This window comes from Geospiza fortis, unplaced genomic scaffold, assembly GCF_000277835.1.
Source record: "Geospiza fortis unplaced genomic scaffold, GeoFor_1.0 scaffold27, whole genome shotgun sequence".
NCBI classification, from domain to species: Eukaryota; Metazoa; Chordata; class Aves; order Passeriformes; family Thraupidae; genus Geospiza; species Geospiza fortis.
In genome coordinates, this window is record NW_005054329.1 from 4,127,703 (window position 1) to 4,149,358 (window position 21,656).

The following is a 21,656-nucleotide window of genomic DNA, read 5'->3' on the forward strand; positions in this document are numbered from 1 at the left end:
GGTAGGAGCGTTCAGGGCACGGTGCTGCTCGCAGCTCGGTGCCCGCCCGCGCTCCGTGCAGCGATTCCCTCGCTTAACGGACATAGGTAAATATTTACGCCTTTTACGAGTGAAAAGCGAGGCAAACATCCGCATTTGAATGACAGAAGGGATTCTCTTGCAAATCGTACTTACCGCTTCGTGAAATGTATTACTGCAACTGTTAGCCTAAATACCAAAGCAGTTCTTGAGTGTGAGCTGAACTGATTTCTGCTGATCTACTGAAACAAGGGATTTAAGGGTTAACAGGGAATTTAGGATAGTTTAGGGAATATATGTGTGAACATATGGTATTTGTTATTCTACTCGTACGGGACTGAGATAGGGGACCCTCCGAAGGATACCTGTTACCTATAAAATTCTGCTGAGCTCGCAAATAAGAGAAGCCCCTGATAAAAACTGCTGAGCTTGCCAGAAAATTCGATGCAAAAGCACTTGAGTTCGAAAGTTTAGCAACTATGAGCTTTCATCTTGTCAGGCCCCCAGACTCATTTAAAGACCACCGACTCAATAAAAAGGATAATTTCCATACCATGTGGAAAATGGGCGGGGATAGATACTGAATGTGTATAGGCGTTATAAAATATGCATGATTTTTTTGTGAATAAATAGAGGTTTTGTGAATGTTGGGGCACGCAGGATTTGGGAAGATGCTCTCCCCCTGTGTCCAGCACTGAATAAAATACGTGCCTGCTTTACAACCTTTGGTTGTGGAGTCATTACCACCTGGAAAAAGGTTCTGTCAGGTGAGGGTTGGCCTCTTCTCTCAGCTAGTGAGTGGCAGGAGTGGACAGAGCCTCAGGCAGTGCCAGGGGAGATTCAGGCTGGGCATCAGGAGAAATTCCTTCACTGAAAGAGTTCTTAAATATTTGAGTATTGGAATGGGCTGCCCAGGGCAGTGGTAGGGTCACCATCCCTAGAGGTTCAGCTGGATGTGGCACTCAGTGCTCTGCTCTGGGTGATACAAGGTGGTGTTTGGTCACAGGTTGGATTCGGTGATCTCAGAGGCCTTTTCCAGCCGGACTGATTCTGTGATTCAGTGGTTTGATTTCTGTTTTGCTCTAGATCTTTGAAACACCACCGGGACTTGGTCACCAGGGGGTGGATTGCTGAGGATACGGCTCTGCCCTCTGCACTCAGGACATGTATGGCTGAAGGGCTCAGCCCCTTCCCTGGCTGCAGGGCAGCGCTGTTCTCCTTCTCACCATGTGACCTGGCACACCTGCACAGCAAATAGCTGCTTTTTTCAAAGGTAAATGCCACAATTGTTGGGTTTTCCCAGTATATGTGTATGTATGAGGAAACTTATGGCTTGGCTTCATCTGCTTTTTCAATGCTGAATAAAAGAAGTAGTTACCACCTTTCTTTTTGTGTATTTAGTTCGAGTTCGTGGTTTTGCAGCCTTCCGTTATCTGAAGATGTTTACAAGGAAGCTAGAAAGGAGCTGTAGTGGTAGGACGAGGGGAAGTGGATTCAAATTGACAGAGGGCAGGGTTAGATTGAGTATTAGGAGAAGGCTTTTCCCTGTGAGGGTGCTGAGACCTTGGCACAGGGTGCCCAGAGAAGCTGTGGTTGCCCCTGGATCCCTGCAAGTGTCCAAAGCTTGGATGGTGCTTGGAGCAGCCAGGGACAGTGGAAGGTGTCCCTGCCCATGGCAGGGGGTGGAACGAAATGATCCTTGAGGTCCTTTCCAACCCAAACTATTCTGTGGTTCCAGTGTTCTGTGGAATTCTTCAGGCTAGCAGGATCTGAGATGACTCCATTGCTGCTTAGTGAAGGATTTTTGTTTTTAGAGGAAAGCAATCTGTCGTGAGAATTTTAGCACTCTGTCTATAAAAATAACGAAGACAGGAAAGTTCTTCGTAAATATCCTTTGCTTGTGACAACAGGGATTTGTTGGCCTATAAATTTTAGTAGGAGATTAAGGAAAGAACCTAATTAAACTCTGGGCCACTAGACCTAGATTCCAGAGACACCAGTAAAATAATAGAAAGAGCTTTGCATTGTACTTCTGGAAATCATGCAAGTAAAATAATAGAAAGAGCTTTGCATTGTACTTCTGGAAATCATGCAAGTAAAATAATAGAAAGGGCTTTGCATTGTACTTCTGGAAATCATGGAGAGTTTTTTTTTAATATAAAATGATTTTTCACCCTTTTTTTTTCCTAGTTTGCACATTTGACTACAGTGCTTTACTTTTACTGCGTGCGGTTCCTTCCACAGGCATTTTTTGTGCGATGTCCCTTTAATTGCTTTAATCTGTTTAATTGCTTGCACCTGGATGTTGTAAGAACGTCTGCATGGAAACTGCTAAAGAGTAACTGAAATCCTGACGCTCCCCACACTTTAAAATTGTCGTGGCTGAAAGGGAATATTTTGCTACTTGAAGGCTTTGGGCTTTAATTGCTGTTTTTTTTTGCCCCCCCCACCACCCCCAGAATGAGCACATGCCGATGGTGCACACAGAGTGGTGCTGACACCACCGAGTTCCTGAAGCGCTATGCTGCTCAAAGGCTGTCCCAGGAAGATTTTGAAGGCTCCAATGATGATCTCTGTTACTGCCTGGAGTGTGTGGTTGAATATCACAAAGCAAGGGAAGAATGTCCAAGATTGCATGAGGTAATCAGTTAAGAGATTAATTAAGAAGCCTCAGTGTAAGGGGAGGGGTTTTGTGTTACTGGGTTTTGGGAGTAGATTGTGTTGCTTTTGAACTGTCTGCTTTTTTCGTATGGAGTTGCAAACTGGTGATTGTAAAGCAGAGATCCTCTTGTTTTGCATATATTCAAATTAGCAAAAGCTAAACTAGTAGTTTTAAGTTGCTGACTAGATGCCATAGCTTGGACTTCTTTCATGCTGTAGATGGTTTGTCATCTGAAACAAAGAACATCTGCCAGACTAACAGCTCATTTCTTTAATGTGTTTTCTCTTTTCCACTGGTTTCTCTTCAGCTGTTGGTTTGTTCCTGTTTTTGTTTGCTTTCACTTCACTTTCACTTCACTTCACTTTGTAGTTTTCTCTTATGTTTGAATTTCAGAGATCAGACCTTGCCAGACTGTGCAATTAATCAAAAAATTTAAACCTCTTTTGTAGTCCTCCCTTAGTAGTATACAATTTTATATTTTAGGAGAGCATTTTATAAAACTTATATTATTAGCTTATTTCCCTTCTGTGTATGTAAAGTATGTGTTTTTAGCTAATTGATCATAGTCTAAAAGGTTGCTCTTTAGATTGGTCAGCTAGATTGCTCTGGAGTGCAATTCCATGTGACTGGAAGTTCCATAGACTGGGAATAAGAGAAGTGTTTGGACCTACTGCAAGTTCCTTTTTGTGTCCATTTACTGCAGTGACTAAACTTGGTGTCTAATTGAGGTTTGGAGCAGTTACTTAAGATGAGTAAGTTAAGTGGGTGAATCCCTACAAATATCCAGCAAATCAGTCAGTCTCTTTGCATTTTTTGTATTCTTTTCCTTCCACTAATGGTAAAATCTGTAAGAAGGCAAGATTTTATAATTGCTTTTCCTATCTTCCTAAATAAGATCTTTTCCTGTATCTTGTCTTTCTGTGTATTGGCCAGTGGAACAAAGTTTTGTGACTAAAATAAGTATTGAAATGAATATGAATATTTAACAGAATTATGAAATTGCATCTGGTTTGAAGGCTGTTCTTTTAAAAATGACTTTATAGTCTCCACTTTGAAGTGAGATATTTGTGCTTTGTGTAGTTGAATTCCATTTCAAAGCTTTACTGTTTTGGACCATGAATAGAAAGAAACTTTTCAAAATGAGATTTCAAGTTTTGAACATGTAATTAATTATCTGTATGTGGTAATAAATGTCCTTCATCACTTTTTTCACAAATACACTTTGATTGTTGTTTTGCCCCACTGAACAGGACCTGTGGAACTTGGAAACCTCCCGCCTTGTTGCCCACATGGAGAAATCCATGAATGAAGAAACAGGAGAAGATGAGCTGTTTCTGGTTGATGAGCATGGGGAAACACCTCTATCTGGTTATGTGGGCCCAAATTTTGAGAACAACCTGCGAGTGCCCCTGCTGGAGATACTGAAATACCCCTACCTGCTGCTGCATGAGAAAGTCAGTATGTATCTGATCATATCCCTGTGGAAGGGACTGGTGGTGTTCCACTGCAGGAGGTGAAAATGAACTGTAGTTAAACTAGAGGAACAATGTATAATTTATTTTGATATAAATACACTTTTGTTGTGAGCCTGTAAATTAATGCTTACTGTAACTATCTTACCCTTTCAGGTGAGCTGTGTGTAGAAGTGCTCTGCAGAATGGAACGAAGTCAAGACTCTTTTCAGGTGTTTGAAAAATACCCAGGAATTTATCTCTTTTTGGTACACCCAAATGAGGCGGTAAGTTCCTTTTTCTGTTCTGCTAAATCCTGGTTATGTGCACATGTTAATACTGAAGGGATTGAGTACTGTCTTGCATGATTTTAGAAAACTTGTGGTGCATTTATCTGTAAATAAGACTTGACCTCTGTTACAGTAAGCAGTTCTCTCATTAAAATATCTTGGTCAGTTACATGTAAATAACATAAAATTAGTACAAACCAACTGTTGCACATATATCCCAAAGAATTTTCTTTGTAGGTATTACCCTGAATTTTAGCTTCCTTGTCACCAACATCATCTTGTGGATATAGCAAGCCCATTTCTAAGATTATTTTGAAGACTTATTTTTAATTATTCTATTAGTAAAAAAATGCTTTTGTCCTATTTGTAATAGCAGTGCTTCCTCTTACAGAATTTCTTTGTTCTTTTTATTAACATAAAACTATTTGTTTCAATCCTTAGATTCGTCGATGGGCCATCCTCACAGCAAGGAATTTGGGAAAGGTTGACAGGGATGATTACTATGACTTAGAGGAAGTGCTGACTTGTTTGTTCAGAGTTATTGAGTTGGGGCTTTTTGAGAACCCAGATATTTACAGCTCTTCGATGTTTGAAAAGGGTAAACTCATCCTTCTGCCAGCTCATTTGTATGATACAGCCAACTACAAGAACTATTGGCTGGGTGAGTATTTATGATCAGAAATGAGTTTGTGTAGTCTCCCATTTGTAAGCAGTTCTTTCAAGTCAGAGCTTGAAAATTTGTCAGTACAAATTCATAAGTGCTGTGTATTTTTTCAAATACATAGACAGGTTGCTTCTGTTTTTTCTTCTGCAGGAATTTGCATGTTGCTGTCTGTGCTGGAAGAACAAGCTATGGACTCTCTGTTACTGGGCCCAGACAAACAAAATGATTTCATGCAGTCTATACTTCACACTATGGAGAAAGAAGCAGCTGGTAACTAGTTTTGATGCTGAGATTAAGACAATTCATAGCTCATTTTTCATCTTTAGCAAATTCCTTGTTAATTTTTTAGTAGTGTAATGAGAGGTAATTTTACCTGAGACCTGTTTATCTTTTGAAAGGTACAGTGTTTGGGCAATACTGACAAATACTGAAAGATGACATCCAAAGTCTGGAGTGGAGAGGGGATGGTGGTGCTTTTGCTAAATCTGGCTTAGTCTGGGAATGGCCTTGTGACCTCAAGACCAGGATTGCCTCTTAAATGAGCAGATTTTTATTTAATTCGTGTTTATTGAGGGCGTGATATTTTCTTACATGGGGGAGTAAGAACACACTTGAAAGAACCAATTGCTTCTAGTATAACTGTGAAGTATAAATTAGCTGTGTAAGTGAAAGTGTAAATAACTGTGTAAGTTGTGCCACTTCTTAGCACACTCCTGCAAAAACCAGTGTGAAAGAATCAGTTTCACAGAGTGGGGAAATATCAGTATTATTTAATATTAATAATGGGCATCCAGGCTCCTGTTGATTTAAGACTGCATAAGGAGCAGTGTCTCTGTACAAATGAGGGACCTTGACTTTTTAAATTCTTTTTCCAGTAAAAAGTACAGTTGCAACTTACTAGAATACTTTTCTATTGATATTTTAGAAAAATCAATGAGAACCAACTCTTTCAATTTCTGCTTAGCCTAAGAACGTCCAGGATTTGCATTTCAACCCTCTCCACTGTTCCTGTTGTGTTTCAGATGATTCCACTGACCCCTTCTGGCCTGCCCTACATTGTTTCATGGTTATTTTGGATCAGCTTGGGTCTAAAGTTTGGGGTCAGCTGATTGATCCTGTCCAAGCCTTTCAAACCATAATCAACAGTGTCAGCTACAACAACGAAATCAAAAATATTCGCAGTAGTTTTATGAGGTCAGTTCTTGTCAGTGCTGCTGTAATTTGTGTTGGGGGAGGGCGATGGCAGTTAAAAAATATCATCTTTCCAACTCCAAGCAAAGAAAAGTTTAAGTAGATCCCCTAGAATTGTGATGTTCCTTCAAAAAAATCTATGTTCACTTCTCTTTGGTAACTCTGGTGTCTCTGTTAAACTCATTAGTATTTTTTTTCCTAAATTGGGAAGACTGTTAACTGTTCTGTGCTTATTTAGTGCTGCTACCAACTTGCACTGAAGGTTAATGAAAATTGCCATGTTCAAGGTTTGGTAAATTTATGAGAATTCTGAATTTTCAGTAGATGGCATTCTGGGCATTTGTTCTACATAGGCAAATCCATGACTCCAATAGAAAGCTTCTTCCTGAGACAGTCACTTTTCCCAGCTCTTGCAAGCTGGATAAAACAAGCTCTACACTTATATGGTACCTTTTCCACCAGTGTGTTTTATCACTGACAAGTTCTAATACTCATTTGGTATCTGAAAAGCAACGTCTCTCCTGAGTTTCTCAGGGTTTTAATTGTGTGAGTCTGTAGTAATCTGTGTTTCTTTTCAGGACAAAAGCTGAACCAGACTCAGACTATGGTGATGACATGATGTCTTGCAGTCAGATTGTGTATAATTATAACACAGAAAAGCCTCAAAAGGTATTAAACCAGTGTTTTATATTCCTTTTCTTTGAACTGGGGTCACTTAATGATGTTGTCAAGAATAAACATTTCCAAGTGTGGTGAACTCTTGATGTCAAGGTATTGCATTTATGAAGTGTCTTTTAAAGGCTTTTCATGTGTTTTTTATTATCTGAAGTTAAATTATGTCAGCATGATGTCTTTGAATAGTTCACAATGATTTTTAAAGGAACTACTACTTCACATCAATTTCATAGGTAATGTTTTAGGAAATTAGATCTGTGTGCTCTTTATTTTTTGCATTTTTTAATTACTTACATTGGGGTACAAGAGCTGTTACTGTTTAATGCACAAGTATATGAAAGGAAGTAGCAAAAAAGCTTGGCTACAAGAAAGCTGCCGTATTAAACTGTGCATATCACTGAGGCTGTTGTGTGGTGGATGTATTTTTCAGGACACTGGCTGGAAGGCTGCCATTTGCCCAGAGTACTGCCCCAACATGTATGAAGATATGCAGACCCTGGCTAACATGCTTCAGTCTGACATTGGCAGAGACATGCGTGTCCATCACAGCACATTCCTCTGGTTCATCCCTTTTGTTCAGTCCCTCATGGATCTCAAGGACTTGGGCGTAGCCTATATAGTAGAGGTCATCCACTACCTCTGCTCAGAAATCAAAGATATCCTCATCGAAAGATTCCAGGAGTGCGACAAAATCTCCGAGTTCTTCCTCCTCATCTTGGTGTCCATTGTTGAGCTGCACAGAAGCAAGAAGTGCCTGCATTTGCTGTGGATCAGCTCCCAGGAGTGGGTGGAGGCAGTGGTGAGGTGTGCCACGCTCCCAAGCAGAGCCTTCACTCGGTGCAGCGAGAGGGCTCCGGGGCTGTTTGCCAAGGGCTCGGCCGCGAGCTCCTTGCAGGGGCCCAGCTCGGTGCAGCACGCCTGCGTGCAGCTCATCCGCAGCCTGCTCAAGGAGGGCTACCAGATCGGCCAGCACGCCCTCTGCAAGCAGTACCTGGACAAACTGAACCTCCTCCTGCGGGGAAATCGAGCTGTGGGCTGGCAGCTGAGCAGCCAGGAAACCCAGGAGCTGCAGATGTGTTTAAAGCAAGTTATAAGAAGTATAAAGGGCAAAGCGCTGAGCACCTCTTTGGCTGGAGGGAGCAGTTCAAGCTCAACAGCTTTGCCGAGTGTCTCTACAAAGCAGGAGAGGAATGTGTGTGATGATGGATACAAGACGAGTGGACATGAGAGGAGGGACCTTTGTTCACCATTTGTCATGTCAAAGGAAGGCAGAGATTGTCAAGAGAACCCTTTCCATAGGAGAAGGAATGCCTGGGAAGAGGAATGTCGAGATGCATGCAGAAGCTCAACATCTTGCACATCCACAGAAGGCCTCTTGATGAATATTAAAAAAGAGCCTAATGACTTCACAGATCAGGAGTTTGTCTTCCCACAGAACTCTTTGGCAACAAAAGTATGGGGGAAAGTTCAGGAAAATAGGAGCTCTGACCTTGTGGCAGGGAAGTGCAATATGGATGATCAGTGCTTCAGTTCAAATACCGAGCATTCAGATTTCAGGAGAGGCAGAGAGTTAGAAGTGAAACACAGAGCAGAATCCAAAACACCACCGTGTCTGTCTGCTCAGACTCATCTTGATTCTCCATCTTCAAGGAGTTGCAAAAGTATGCAAGAGACAAGTGCAAACAGTGTGTTCCAGTCCAGACTGGTCCCCACTAAACAGGAGTCCAAGGAAGCATCACTGGATTCCTCTAACTTCTCTAGAAATGAAGCTGGCCTGCAAGGGAAGGAAGATGACAGTACTTTGCTTTTAGGGCGTGATGACACCTCGCTGAAAAAAGTATCAACAGAAGAAAAATCAGGTCCATCGATACTGTCTTTCTTTAAGAGGAGCACTACCGTGCAAACTTCAAACCAGGAGCAGCCTAATTTAAATGATTTGGATAAATACGACTGCAAAAATCAATTTTCAGAGACCTTTTGTAGGGATAAAATTTCAGCGTGTGGTTATTTTCCATTTAGCTCTGAAAACAAGAGGGATGTGATCAGGCCACTGTCAGTGAAGCATGAATCAAGTGACAGGTTGTTTGAGTTTTCAGAATATTTCAGGAGGGAAAACAGTTCAGTGGGGAAGAAAGAGGAGAATTTTGTGAAGACGGTTTCTGAGGATGATGATTTATCAGACTCCCAGGTTGATAGAGAACTCAGTAAATTATCTTTAGCTGCTTATGCCAAAAGTCTTAATTTTCCCATTGCATCCAACCAGGAGAGCTCAGTGTACCACAATGTGTCTTGTGATATTAAAAGGAAAGTGAAAGGTTCTGTAAGATCTTCCAGCGAGGGCCAAAGTACCAAGTGTCCCAGTGGTGGAGATCGCCCTAGCAATCAAGTCATTGTAATTTCAGACTCTTCTGATGAAGAAAAAGGTGTGGCTGAGAAGGAGGAAGCAAAAACCAAGAATGAAAATGTGTGTGCAGAGCCATCTTCAACTTCCAGCAGCACTTCTGATACTGACCCCAAAAGAGAACCAAAGTCTCCAGGCTCTCCCCTGTTACTGGATGACTGTGAGTCTCAGTACTTTGAATTTGAAACAGAAGATGAGGTTTTTTCGGCTTGGCAAGATACTCAGGCGTATGCTGTGGAAGCAACTCAGGAATATAAACAAGATCGTGTTTCACCAGCACCTGAGACAAGTAATTCAGATGACTGCCAGAATGATAACTTAAATGAGTGGGGCTATGATCTGCCTTACTTTAGTGATGACTCCATGGAAGTGGCAGCAAGCTCAATAGGAAAGCAGACAGAAGATACTTCTTATCAGAAAGAAGCTGATGATACTAAAGAAGCGACTAATTCAACCTTGGAAGAATCAGTTGGCAAGGAAGAGGCAAAAGGTCAACTGGAGAAATGTGCAGACAAAGTTACTGCTAAAGGCTTCACCCTGGACTCAAAAGTGCCTGAACCCACCGCATCTACATCTCCCATCTCATTAGCTTCAAAGTTGGCCCTGAAGAAGAAGAGCACAAGCCCACAGAAGATCGCAGCAAAATGTAAATCAGCGCTGGCTGTTCAGAGAAGTCCTAAAAAACCTCCCGTTGTTAAAACAGCCAAAAATAAAACACCACTCCAAAGCACAACAGAACGTTCTCAGCCTGGCAGGTCGATGCCTGCTGTGGTTCCTCCAAGGAAGGTCCGGCAGAGCCCTGCTCCAGCATCAACTGCAGAAAAGCTTGGCCTAAAGAAGGGTCCCCGCAAGGCGTTCGACTTGTCCCAGCCCTCCCTGGAGAGCCTGGCTCTGCTGCGCAGCCACGGCAAAGCTGCAGGCAGGATTGGAGTCACACAGAAAAAGAGAACCAAACAGATCGAGGCTCAGCGTTTGTCTGTGAAAGGTAATAAAAAACTGCTGGCCTGCCAAGACCGACAGTATCTAAGGCCCAAAAGAAGCGTGAAAAAATTTGCAGGAAGTTTGGAGAGTAGAAACAAAGTTACCAAAACGTCTGCAAAACCTGTGGAACAAAAGCCTCAAAGTTTTGAACTGGCAGCTATTAAAGAATCTGTTGAAAACCAAAGGGAGAAAAAAAGAGAAGAGGCTGCTTGTCCTTCTGCCAGTGAGAGAAAATTTGAGAGCCTCTCTGTGGAGGAGGTGGCAAATTCCTCTAAAATGCCTCGTTCTTCAGACTGGAACGCCAAATGGGAGGGTAACAGTGTCGTGGTTCCTCCTGTCCCTATGGATTCAAGTCTCTCTTCCACGGTACTTGAAGGTGATAAAGATGAGTCTTCGGGAAAAGGTTGCACTGTCCTGCCTGAGTGTGAGATGAAAACTTCAAAGCAAAATGGGTGTAAATCAGATGAAAGCAGTGACGAAGGTGACGATAATCTGTTTTTAACTCAGTTAGATCCTGTGGATATGGAGTTATGTTCTCAAGAGGAAAGTGTTCAAGATGCTGCTATAGGTAGTAAGAGCCCAGAGGAAATGGATGTTGATGAAAGCCTTCAGCAGAATGAACTCTCAGCTGTTGCGAAATGTAAGGACAAAGATTGTATGGAACAGGTGGAAAAACCTGGAGAGTACTGCAGTAAACACGCAGCCACCAGCGCAGGGGCAGATCATGTGTTTGCCAAGCCTTCTTGCCCACCACCTAAAGCACAAAAGCCTTCCACTACCAAAATCTTCAGCTCAGCAAGTTCTTCACGGAACGCAGCCTTCAGCAAAGATCTGGAAGACGTCAGAAAGTTTCCCCCACCTTCAAAAAGCAAAGTGAACGCAGCCAAACTGGCGGTGGTCAGGCCACCGCTGTATCCAAAACCTGCACCAGCAGGAAATCCAACGTCCAAATCTCCAAGTTTCCAACCCCTTAGTTCTAGTAATGTTCTCCAGTCACAAAATAAACACTATGACAATGCTTCAAATATTACCAGAAGGCCTGGCCGAGAAACCTCCTCCTCTTTTCTTGGCCAGCAGCGCGATTACAGCATTTTTGTTAACCAAGTCCTAAAGTGGACTTATGAAATGTTTGAAAACTTCATCTACTTTGGAACTCCAAATCATCTTCTGCAGACCATAGTAGCTGCTGTTCCTCCCCATTTTCAGGGCTACAATGAGTATTTTGACACATTTTTTCCCTTGATGATGCTCAACGCCTTTGAAACAGTAAGTAGCTTTCTGCTTTTTGGTTTGGTTTCATCAACACTGAGAAATTTTACCAAGAGATTAAAACCTGGTTTATGTCCTCTATTTACCTTTGAAAACATTCAGATAGAGATCAGAATAGAGGAACAATTTGGGGTAGATAATCCAAACAGCTACGTTTAAGACTGGGGATGATCAGAGTTACTCAAATCAGTGAAGTGTTTCTTTTTTCCTGGTGCATGTCCACAATAAGAGGAGAGACAAAGAATGTGGTTCCTCTCTCTATAGTGTATAAAGCTCAGAACAGAAGTCTTTAAGAAACTGAAGTCTTTCAATGACAGAGGATGAAAACCTGGTTCTAGTTTCTGTTGAGAACTTGCATGAGAGGGAAGGTTAATCTAGGAAGTATTTTTTATTTATTTAAGCTTAATAGTCTTTATTGGTTTATACTTAGTGACAAAACAGTGTTCCTTCAATTAATGTCTGAATGCTTTCAAGTTCAGTCATTGCATCACTTCTTCTATAGAAATAAGGTAGAAAATAAAGCCAATGCCAGGTTAATACTGATATTTTAAGGTGAAAATGCAATCAGGGAAGACTCAGAGTAGTTGTGAAGGAGTTTAAGAAAGTACATGAAATGGGTGAGTGGCAAGGAAGAACTTTTGTTTGCCCTGTGTATTTATATGTAATGGATATGCTTATGTGAAAGAAAAGAAATGAGTAAGACTCTTGATATATTTAATTGACAGTCTTATAGTTTTATTTCATTTATTTGCCCTTTGAGTCATGGTAAGCTTTTCTTCTGATACATTAAACCCTTCAAAGTATTATTGTTTCCTTTTCAACATGTAGCTGGCACAAGAATGGGTAGAAAACCAGAAAGTAAGAGAGAAAGGTTATTACTTCTACTTAGAGAAGTTTTCTGCTGACATGAATACAGCACGTTTTACAGGTGAGGGTTGTTTTTTTTTAATCTGATTTTCAAGTAGATGATGCATTATAATGAGCTGGTAGTTAGAGGCAGAGTTTTTTGTTTGCTTTAAATATAGAAAGGATTCCAATTTGCTATTCTACAGAATGCCTGTAAGAGAGCCGTGTATTTTACAGGGAGTTTGTGCCTTCCATCTCTCTCATCTAGGATTTTTTTTTTCAGCTTGTTTTGATAAAGTTGTCCTTGACTTGCTCTGTTTTGGTACAGTGCTGTGCTCAGGCTTAAGAGTGCAGGATGGAGTTAAAATTTTCACAATAATCTTCTGCTATAGTCTTTAACAACTTCAAAAAGTTAACAGTACTTCTGCAGTCATGTAGAAAATGTAACCATTTTCTTTTCAACCTTGTGATTTTAATTTGTCTTTTGGATAGCTCATCTACGAGAGAGCGATTTGGCAAGGCAGCTTCACCCGAAGGAGGATGACTTAATCCTTTTGAAGGTCCACAAGGAGAAGGACACTTTTGGGGAAGAAAGTCATACGGAGTACCACACAGTGAATCATGTTGGCCTTGTGACATGTTTTGCTCGTGCATCTGTCTCTGCAAATAGTGAGTAGCAGGGCTAAAAATAAAAGTGGGGTCCTTCTTGGTGCCATAAAATGCTTCTTCATAGCTGGCTGTTGGTAATTGTAATGTACCACGGGCCTCAGGGGAAATGGAATTGTTTTTCCTCTGTAGCAGGTCTGTTCCATGCTAGAAGCTTTGTAAAAATCAGAAACTGAAGCTGCAGCCCTGCTGTCCATCATTTTTCTAGAACTTCATGTAAAAACAATGAGTAAATGCCCTGCACGCCTCTTAGGATGGTATTGCCAGGAGATAGGAAGTGCCATGAACTTCTGTGATCTCTCAATCTAAAATTGTCACTGTCTTTGGGAATTGAAACTCTGAGTTACCAGAATTTCCAAGTACCCAGAACCTGCCTTTTTAAAGCAGGGATCGGAGTAGTTGTACAGAGCACTGGCTTTTTATTTGGTTTTTTTTTTTTTTTTTTGGTGGGGTGAGGAAGTGTTGGGATTTTGAAAGAATTCATTGTTGGTTCCCTAGCAGAAGACAGCATCTTTTTCTGGTGAATTCATTGAATAACTTACTGGAGTATCTTTCAGTTAATGATTTGGATAGTTTTTGAATTAACAACTTGTTTTTTTATTCTTCTTTAACAGGACAAAAAGAGCAGCAAACTGCCTGTCGTCTTACTGTACAAACCCAAGGCAATTTGTCATTCTTCATCCATAAGCAAGTGAAGTGTGTGGTGGTTGGCTCCCTGGTGACCACACACAGAAAATTCAAAGGTCTCCTGCTGCTGAGCAGGAGCCCCCTGGTTAGACCCATCATAAATCCAAGTTACAATGACTTCTGTCCCAGAGATCTGCCTGTTGCCTCAGGGAGTGCTGTAAGTTGTACAGCTGGGAGTGCCAGGGTTAACAGAAAAAGCTTTTGAGCCTCATGAGTTTTGCAGGTTTGGTTTTTGAGTTGACTAAGAGAAAATAGCCGTGTTTCAAAAGCACTGAGACACTGCCCTCCTCCGAGTTGCCTGCTGGAGTGGAGGAGACGAGTCTGAACGTGCTCAGGTGTTTGTGCTCTGTTGTTATAGTGAGCTTCCAACTGCTTTCAGTTTTCCCTTACTGGGGAATTTTCAGGAAATAAAGCACAGGATGGAAAAGGTATTGTGAAATAAAGGTGTGGGGAGTGAACAAAACCTTTGTTACAGTTCAAGTGAGGATTGGGTGTGTGTCTAGAGCAAACCTAGAATCAAAAGCTTCCCTGCCCTTCCAGCTTTTGAGTTCTAGCTAGAGAGGTAAGGACATTCTGAAAGTATAGAAAATTGATGTGGAAAGTGTGATCAACACAAATTCATTATTTTTTGCTCTATTCCTTCAGGTTTCATATATGAATGAATACAATGAAGATCAGAAGAGAGCCATTGAGACAGCTTATGCCATGGTAAAGCAGCACCCTGGACTTCCCAAGATCTGCCTTATCCATGGACCACCTGGGACAGGGAAATCAAAAACTATTGTAGGACTCCTGTCCCGTGTTTTGAGAGAAGTAAGTGATCATGGTCATGTGCTGGGGTTCGCTTCAGATGAATGTACAGTCTGGCTTCTCAATCTCAGGTGAAAACAGTCTAAGGAACTTGTTTGTTGTTAATTAATCTACAGAACACTAGGAATGAGAAAACAGCTCGGAAAAAAAATTCCAAGATTAAGCCAAACCGTTTTCTAGTGTGTGCACCATCAAATGCTGCTGTTGATGAACTCATGAAAAAGATCATCGTTGCATTTAAGGAAAAATGCCAAAACAAGCAGGAGCCTTTGGGTATGGTTTGTTTTTAAATTGTTTTAATGTTAAATGGGCAAAACCTGGAGGAGGAACTGAAGCAGTTGATCGTGTACTGTACTTGCACGCTCCTCTGAGCAGCTTCTTCCTCTTGCAGAACATGACTGCTACATCCTCTTACATTGTTAACTTTAATGTGCTTTTCTGAAAGGTGTTTTGTGAGGTTTTTTTAAATAAGTTACACTTTGTTTTGTATAGACATGAACCCTTTCCTCATACTGTTCATTTAAGTTCATACTCTTTGGGGATTTGAACACAAGTCCCTTGCCTTTATTTTGAATAAAATTGGACTTTGTGGGTCATGGGAAACAGACTGGTGAAAATTTTGATATGTCTAAGCTTCTCATTTTTCCTCCTCCCAGTTTGTGACTAACACAAAGTAGATGAATTCTGTTAAAGACATCTAGTTTGTGTCAAGGGGAAAAACAATCTGCATTGTAACCAAATGTTATTTTGGTATTGACTTACCAGTTGCATTACTTGATGGGACTCAGCATTGTCCAAGTTAGGAATTCTGGAAGTTTTAGATAAACCTGAGAATAAGAGGTAGTTTCATTAATTCAAAATAACATTCTTAATGTTAGCCACAACTAAAATATGAGCAACATCTTTAATAGGGTTTGGAATAACTGAATTTTTTGTAGCTGCATTTAAGTACAAGTCAAGTGTTGAAAATTCCAGATAATTAGAAAAGCCTTGTTTGATATCCATGATGTTTTATATTTTTTAAAATTGTCATAGCAAAGCATAGAGACAGTTGGAGTAATTTAAGAGTATTTTGACTCTGATTTTGTAAACAGGAAATTGTGGTGATATCAAATTAGTGCGACTTGGTCCTGAAAAATCAATCAACAATGAAGTGCGGGGATTCAGCCTGGATAAGCAAGTTGAACACAGAATGAGTAAGTAACATGGAAATCAGACTTTTTTCTTCATTCTCCTCTAAGAGCTTAGTGATGTTTTCCACATGGAATTATGTGTCCTGTAAGAAGGAAGATTTTTCTAAAATAGTATTTCATAAAACATTGTTTTTTCTCAGTCCTAGTGGGGAAGTGGCAGTTTATGTATGAGCCAAGATCTAAGGAAAAGGAAAAAAATTAGCAAAGTGACCTTTTTCTTAAAGAAATTACATTGCATACATGTTAAAGCCATCATTTTTGAAGCAATGCAGCATTTGAGAGCTACAATTGGAAGCAATTCTCATTGTCATCATTGTACAAGATAAAACTTGAATAGAAAATGGGAAAACACAGCAAAAAATGCATTTGTCCAATTTGCAGTTACTGTAACAGCTTTTCTGTTCCTCCTTTGGTTTATTACAGAACGAAAGCCAGGTGACTGTGACCAGGACATTCAGAAGAAGAAGGAAGCTCTGGATCAGAAGCTGGACATGCTCTCTCGAGAGCGCGCCATGCACAGATGTGAGAAGAGAGAGGTAGCAAGACAATTTTTAATCCTCTTTGTGGTTTTGTGTTCATAACACAAATACAGCTCTGGTTTTTGGTGTCACTGTCTCTTCACCTACTTTTTCAACCAATGGAGAAGTTGGTAGCACCATGAGAGGGAGTGGAGAACTTTACATCAGGAATTTTTTTGTTTATTTATGCCAGTATTTCCCACTGGTTGATCATGCCACTTGTTGCTCTATCATTCAGTAGCCTTCACTTGGTTCTGTCACTAGTTAGATTTTAATGTAACCATATTTATAAATCTTAATGGTTTAAATTGATTATATGTTTGAAGCTCTGGTTTTGTTTCACTGAAAATACAGGAAGATACCTCATGATCTGAGATTTTGGAGTATGTGTTGCACTTGAAGTTTTCCATTTTTTTTTTTGTCTTAAGAATCTGGCATTTATGCCAAGTGAGAGATTTCTGCTGATAAACCATTTCTCAGTTGCACAGATATGTAAGATGTGGTGTTGTGTGTTGCAGTGCCTAAATATGGGGACAGCTTTCCAAGAAACTGATTGGCTTCTTCAGACACATTTGAGACTAAAAGGCAGCCTGATCAAGTCTATATGTTTAGGAAATTAATTAGGGCATGAGAGGGAAAAAGGTATATGAGGGAAATGGGTGGTGCTAAAGGTGGTTCCTCTTTAATTTTTCCCCCATCTAGAGTCAAATGTTAAATGATGAAATTGGCAAACTTGCAAAGGAGAGACAACAACTCGCTTCTCAGCTAAAGGAGGTAGGAGAATTTATCTGTAATAAACTTCAGCTGATGTATTTTTTTACCTGGTGTCCTTTAATTGTGGTGAAATTTGGTTTTGATTTAGCTGGGAGCATTTATAAAGTAGTGGGTAAATGGATCAAGGCCATAAGGTGAGTAAGTTGTGACAGGCAGCTGTGAAATCTGGGTGTGCTCTGGCTGCGTATCGGGAAAAAACCCAAACAGGAACATTCACTGTTGCAGTTAAGGCTGAATTTTAACCAGGGTGTCCTGTTGTGCTTGAAGGTTCGGGTGCACTCCCAGAAAGTGCAGGCAGACATTATCCTGGAGTCTGACATCATCTGCTGCACGCTGAGCACCAGCGGGGGGAGCCTGCTGGAATCGGCCTTCTCCCGGCAGGGCCTCGATCGCTTCAGCTGTGTCATCGTGGATGAGGTCAGTGCAGTGTGGGCCACTGCAGCCCCTGCCACCTCCACACCTCTGCCCTGTGCTCTGCTTGGCCAGCCTGGGGCTCTTTGGCTGCTCCTGCAGTATTTGTTTGTTGCCTGCCCTGTCGCCAGTAGAACCATGAGGAGGAGAAAGAATAACTTGTAATTGATTCTTTTCCTGACTTGTTTGGTGCTGTAATGGCAGACAGCTTTTATATAGAACCACGCTTCAGCCATGGTTTTTTGCTTTAGAGATTTCCAGATGGTTTGGTTATATTTATATCTGTTTGGAGAGCTCTGCATATATAATAATAAATCTGTTTGTGGTTTTTTACTAGAGAAAAATCCTTCTTTTTCCTCTTTTTAAATATTTTTTTTAGAAGACTTAAAGCATTTAAGTTATTCTGGTTGTGTTACAAGAAATTTAATGTATTTCCCTGCTTTGCTTACAACTTCTTTTGTCCTGTTTGCATATCCAAAAGGCAGGGCAGTCCTGTGAGGTGGAAACACTGATTCCACTGATCCATCGCTGTAATAAACTTGTCCTGGTTGGAGATCCCAAACAGCTCCCTCCTACTGTCAAATCAGTAGTAAGTGTTCAAGCTCTTTGCTTTTTTCTTGCCATAGAATGGATATGGTTAAAGAGCAGTATCTCTGGAAAATATTTAAAGAAGGGGGGAAAGATTTCAATGGGGCAATACAACCTTTAGGCTGGGCACTTGGTTTGTGAGGGATATTGGGTTGTGGCAGGCTCTGTTTTCTCATTTTGGGAGCTTCAGTCACTACCCTATTCCTTAAGTAGGATGAAGACTTGCTTGTATGGGGACTTGCTGACCCTACAGCTGTTTAAGGATGAATATATAGGAGCACATCCTTGTCTCCAGCAGCGAGGGCTGTGTTAAACACCTGGTAAAGAAAGGAGGAAAGCCAGGCTGCCTTCTTTAGAGGGATAAATTGTCTAGAGGTTGTGTGTTTATTTAGCAAGATCCCACCTGGAAAGTTTTGCTTTTCATTATGGTTGAAGAATGTTGTGAGTGACAAGAAGTTGTCTTGTTAAAGACTAGACATGAAAATTCAGATTTGTGCAGGTCGCCTTTACTGAAGTAATACCAACACATGTAGCAAACTGAAGCACGAGTTGTTGTCATTTTGTCAGCGATTTAGAAGTTTAAAACACCAAATTGACTTTCAAATTCACCAAAACACTCTGAGTGGTGAGGAATGAGATCCCAAATGAAGTCTCCTGTTCTCCCTGTGGCAGAAAGCTCAGCAGTATGGCTATGACCAGTCTCTGATGGCCCGTCTGCAGAAGCACCTGGAGGAGCAAGTGCAGAGGAACATGCTGCACAGCCTGCCTGTGGTGCAGCTGACAGTGCAGTACAGGATGCACCCAGACATCTGCCTCTTCCCATCCAAATATGTGTATGGCAGGACTCTAAAAACTGCCAAGTGAGTAGCTCTCTATTCTCCTTTCTGAGCAGAGGGTATTTCAAAGCAATTTTTTTTTTCTGTCAGGGTGTTCTTGTGAGTCTAAAAATGCTTGAGGTTGTGGGAGGGGGAAAGATGGTTAATGGGAGAAAATGTGTATTCCATCTCTGTTAGTGCTGGGTGTGATAGGTGAGGTAAGATCCCTTAAAATTATGCATACAGAGTGCTGAGAATTCATTTTAGGCCTCAATCTATTTGGGTGGCAGGAAAAGTTAAGGATTCTGGGAGGTAAAGAGCTGAAAGTTACAATCATTAAGTGGTTGAGGTTGGAAAAGACTTTTAGTGCCATGAGGCTCACGTGTCAACCATTTCCACCATTAAATCAAGTCCTCACTGCCAAATCCATGTGACATTTGAACACTTCCAGGAATAGTGATTCTCATGTCCTGGACAGTCTGTTCCAATGCTTTACAGCCCTTTCTGTGAAAAAAAATTCCTTATATCTAATCTAAACTTCCTCTGGGGATACTTTAGGCCAGCTCCTCTCTTCCTGGAGAGCTGCTTATGTTTGATAACCATGATGTAAATAAATGGAGTATAAGTTCTTAGAATTTCTTAGTTGTATGGTTGCCTAGTGATAAAAATATTATTTCCAGGGCAATAGAGGAGAACAGATGTTCTTCAGAATGGCCATTCCAGCCCTACCTGATTTTTGATGTAGCTGATGGTCGTGAGGAGCGAGACAATGAGTAAGTCCTGCATTCTAATTCAGCCATAGTTTAGGTTTTCTGAGAATTGATTGCTTACAGAAGAGCTGTGTTCTCTCCTTTGTTGTTCCAATATGCATCAAGTAGCTAGAACTGCATTTTCCAGCTGATAAGATTTAATTTCGCAAAAAACAGAGGTTTTCTTAAATCTGAAACTGGTTTTAATCCTGGTTTGACTCACTGTTAGATGCCAGGAAATGCCTGCAGTCTCTGTTAACTTTAGTAAGAGTTTGAATTTCTGATTTTATCAATGACTTCCCTTTCCCAGGTGCACACTGAGGAGATGCCAGGAGGTGGCAGGCTCAGTCCTCCCCTTACCAGTTCTGTAAGGAGGGCACAGCTGGAGGTGCTGAGAGAATGTGGAAGTGCAACTTTTCACTGCCTGCACCTCCCAGGCTTGGTAGCCCCTCCTCAGGGTCTGCTTGCCAAGTTCTTTGATCCTCTGTGTGAAAAAAGCTGTAAAAGTTCAAAACGGGCTGTGACTCAAAATTCCCCAACAAACTGGCCAAAGCATTGAAGTGGAAAGATCTCTCAAAGGTGTTCTTGTAATGTTCCCATTTTGTCCTGTGCAGCTCTTACAGCAATCCTCGGGAAGTGAAGCTGGTGATGGAGTTAATTAGAACAATTAAAGAAAAAAGGAAGGATCTGGGCCTTCGTCGCATTGGAATAATTACCCCTTACAGTGCACAGAAAAAGAAAATCCAGGAACAACTGGACAGTGTGTTTAAGAATAACAGGTAAAGAAACCACGAGCTTTCAAGTGGATCTTGGCTCATGCATATTAATCCTTTGTTTATCCTCTTAAATAATGGTAGAAAGTCTCCAACTTCTTTCTGTACTGCTAAAATTTCCACTTGGTTGTGCCTCTAAGTGGGATGTATAACCCTTTTGCTTAAAACACGCATGGTCTTGGTCTTTGTGCCATTCTTAGTTATTACCCACATGCTTTGATGGCTGTTCTGAATGAAGCTGATTTAAAAACTTAAAATTCTATGCTGTGTGGACCCAAACAGATTTTCAGTAATGATGCTGATCTCAGAAAAATGAATGCCGCTTTAGGCTTATGTACTGAAAGAGAAACTTACCCTGGGTGGTTTCACACATGAGCATTTAGTGTTTAGGATGTTTGCAGCGGTGTGTTGCTTAAAAACCCAAGTGAGAATGACCAAGCGAATTTGCACTTGGTTGTGCCTTTAAAGGGGATGCGTAACCCTTTTGCTTAAAACAGGTGTGGTCTCTTTGTGCCATTCTTAGTTATTGCCCACATGCTTTGATTATAGTTCAGAATAAAAAAAACTTAAAATTCCATGCTGTGTGGACCCAAACAAATTTTCAGAATGATGCTGATCTCAGAAAAGTAAATTCAGCTGTAGGCTCATATACTGAAGGAGAAACTTAACCTGGTGGTTTCACATGTGAGCATTAAGGATAGTGTTTAGGCTGTTAGCATCAGTGTGTTGTTTAAAAACCCAAGTGAGAATGACCAAGCTGCTCAGTTGTGTTTCCTCCCCAGCCCAGGAGAAGTGGACACGGTGGATGCGTTCCAGGGCCGGGAGAAGGATTGCATCATCGTGTCCTGTGTGAGGGCAAACAGCTCCGAGGGCTCCACTCCACCACATGTGCAGGCAAACAGCTTCAAAGGATCCATTGGGTATGTGGCTGCAGGGATTTCCAGTCCTATTTCCAGGGACACTGCAGAGAAAATCATATTTTTAATAGGACTGGTTAGAAAGTTACAGAGAACAAGTCACTTCTACCAGGCAGTGAATAAAGGGTATCTCAGGGCAGGAATTGGAGATCTGAGATGTCTGAGCAAGGGGGACAGGGAAATGCTGGTGGTGTGCTCTGTATTATGTGCTGATCCCTTTGCACAGCTCCCTTATCCTGCCACTGCCTGGATTTGGCAGGGGTTGCCTTGGGATCTTTGCTCTTTTAGTTATTACTGCAGCAGTTTT

General features: G+C 41.2%; 1 protein-coding gene across 1 annotated transcript in view; it reads left to right on the plus strand.

Annotated features, from left to right (window-relative positions):
• Positions 1-1,102: 1,102 nt before the first annotated feature.
• The window catches only part of SETX (senataxin), a 23,249-nt gene continuing 2,695 nt past the window's right edge, over positions 1,103-21,656 (plus strand). The window contains exons 1-23 of the mRNA XM_031057243.1: positions 1,103-1,291; positions 2,478-2,658; positions 3,931-4,138; positions 4,309-4,418; positions 4,863-5,082; positions 5,236-5,355; positions 6,108-6,279; positions 6,855-6,945; positions 7,382-11,599; positions 12,431-12,530; positions 12,941-13,117; positions 13,729-13,958; positions 14,447-14,614; positions 14,728-14,884; positions 15,706-15,807; positions 16,228-16,340; positions 17,025-17,096; positions 17,364-17,513; positions 17,989-18,096; positions 18,768-18,955; positions 19,591-19,683; positions 20,274-20,438; positions 21,215-21,352. Coding sequence (XP_030913103.1) covers positions 2,479-2,658; positions 3,931-4,138; positions 4,309-4,418; positions 4,863-5,082; positions 5,236-5,355; positions 6,108-6,279; positions 6,855-6,945; positions 7,382-11,599; positions 12,431-12,530; positions 12,941-13,117; positions 13,729-13,958; positions 14,447-14,614; positions 14,728-14,884; positions 15,706-15,807; positions 16,228-16,340; positions 17,025-17,096; positions 17,364-17,513; positions 17,989-18,096; positions 18,768-18,955; positions 19,591-19,683; positions 20,274-20,438; positions 21,215-21,352 — 7,280 coding nt within the window. The 5' untranslated portion in view covers positions 1,103-1,291; position 2,478. The remainder of the gene's footprint in view (positions 1,292-2,477; positions 2,659-3,930; positions 4,139-4,308; positions 4,419-4,862; positions 5,083-5,235; positions 5,356-6,107; positions 6,280-6,854; positions 6,946-7,381; positions 11,600-12,430; positions 12,531-12,940; positions 13,118-13,728; positions 13,959-14,446; positions 14,615-14,727; positions 14,885-15,705; positions 15,808-16,227; positions 16,341-17,024; positions 17,097-17,363; positions 17,514-17,988; positions 18,097-18,767; positions 18,956-19,590; positions 19,684-20,273; positions 20,439-21,214; positions 21,353-21,656) is intronic.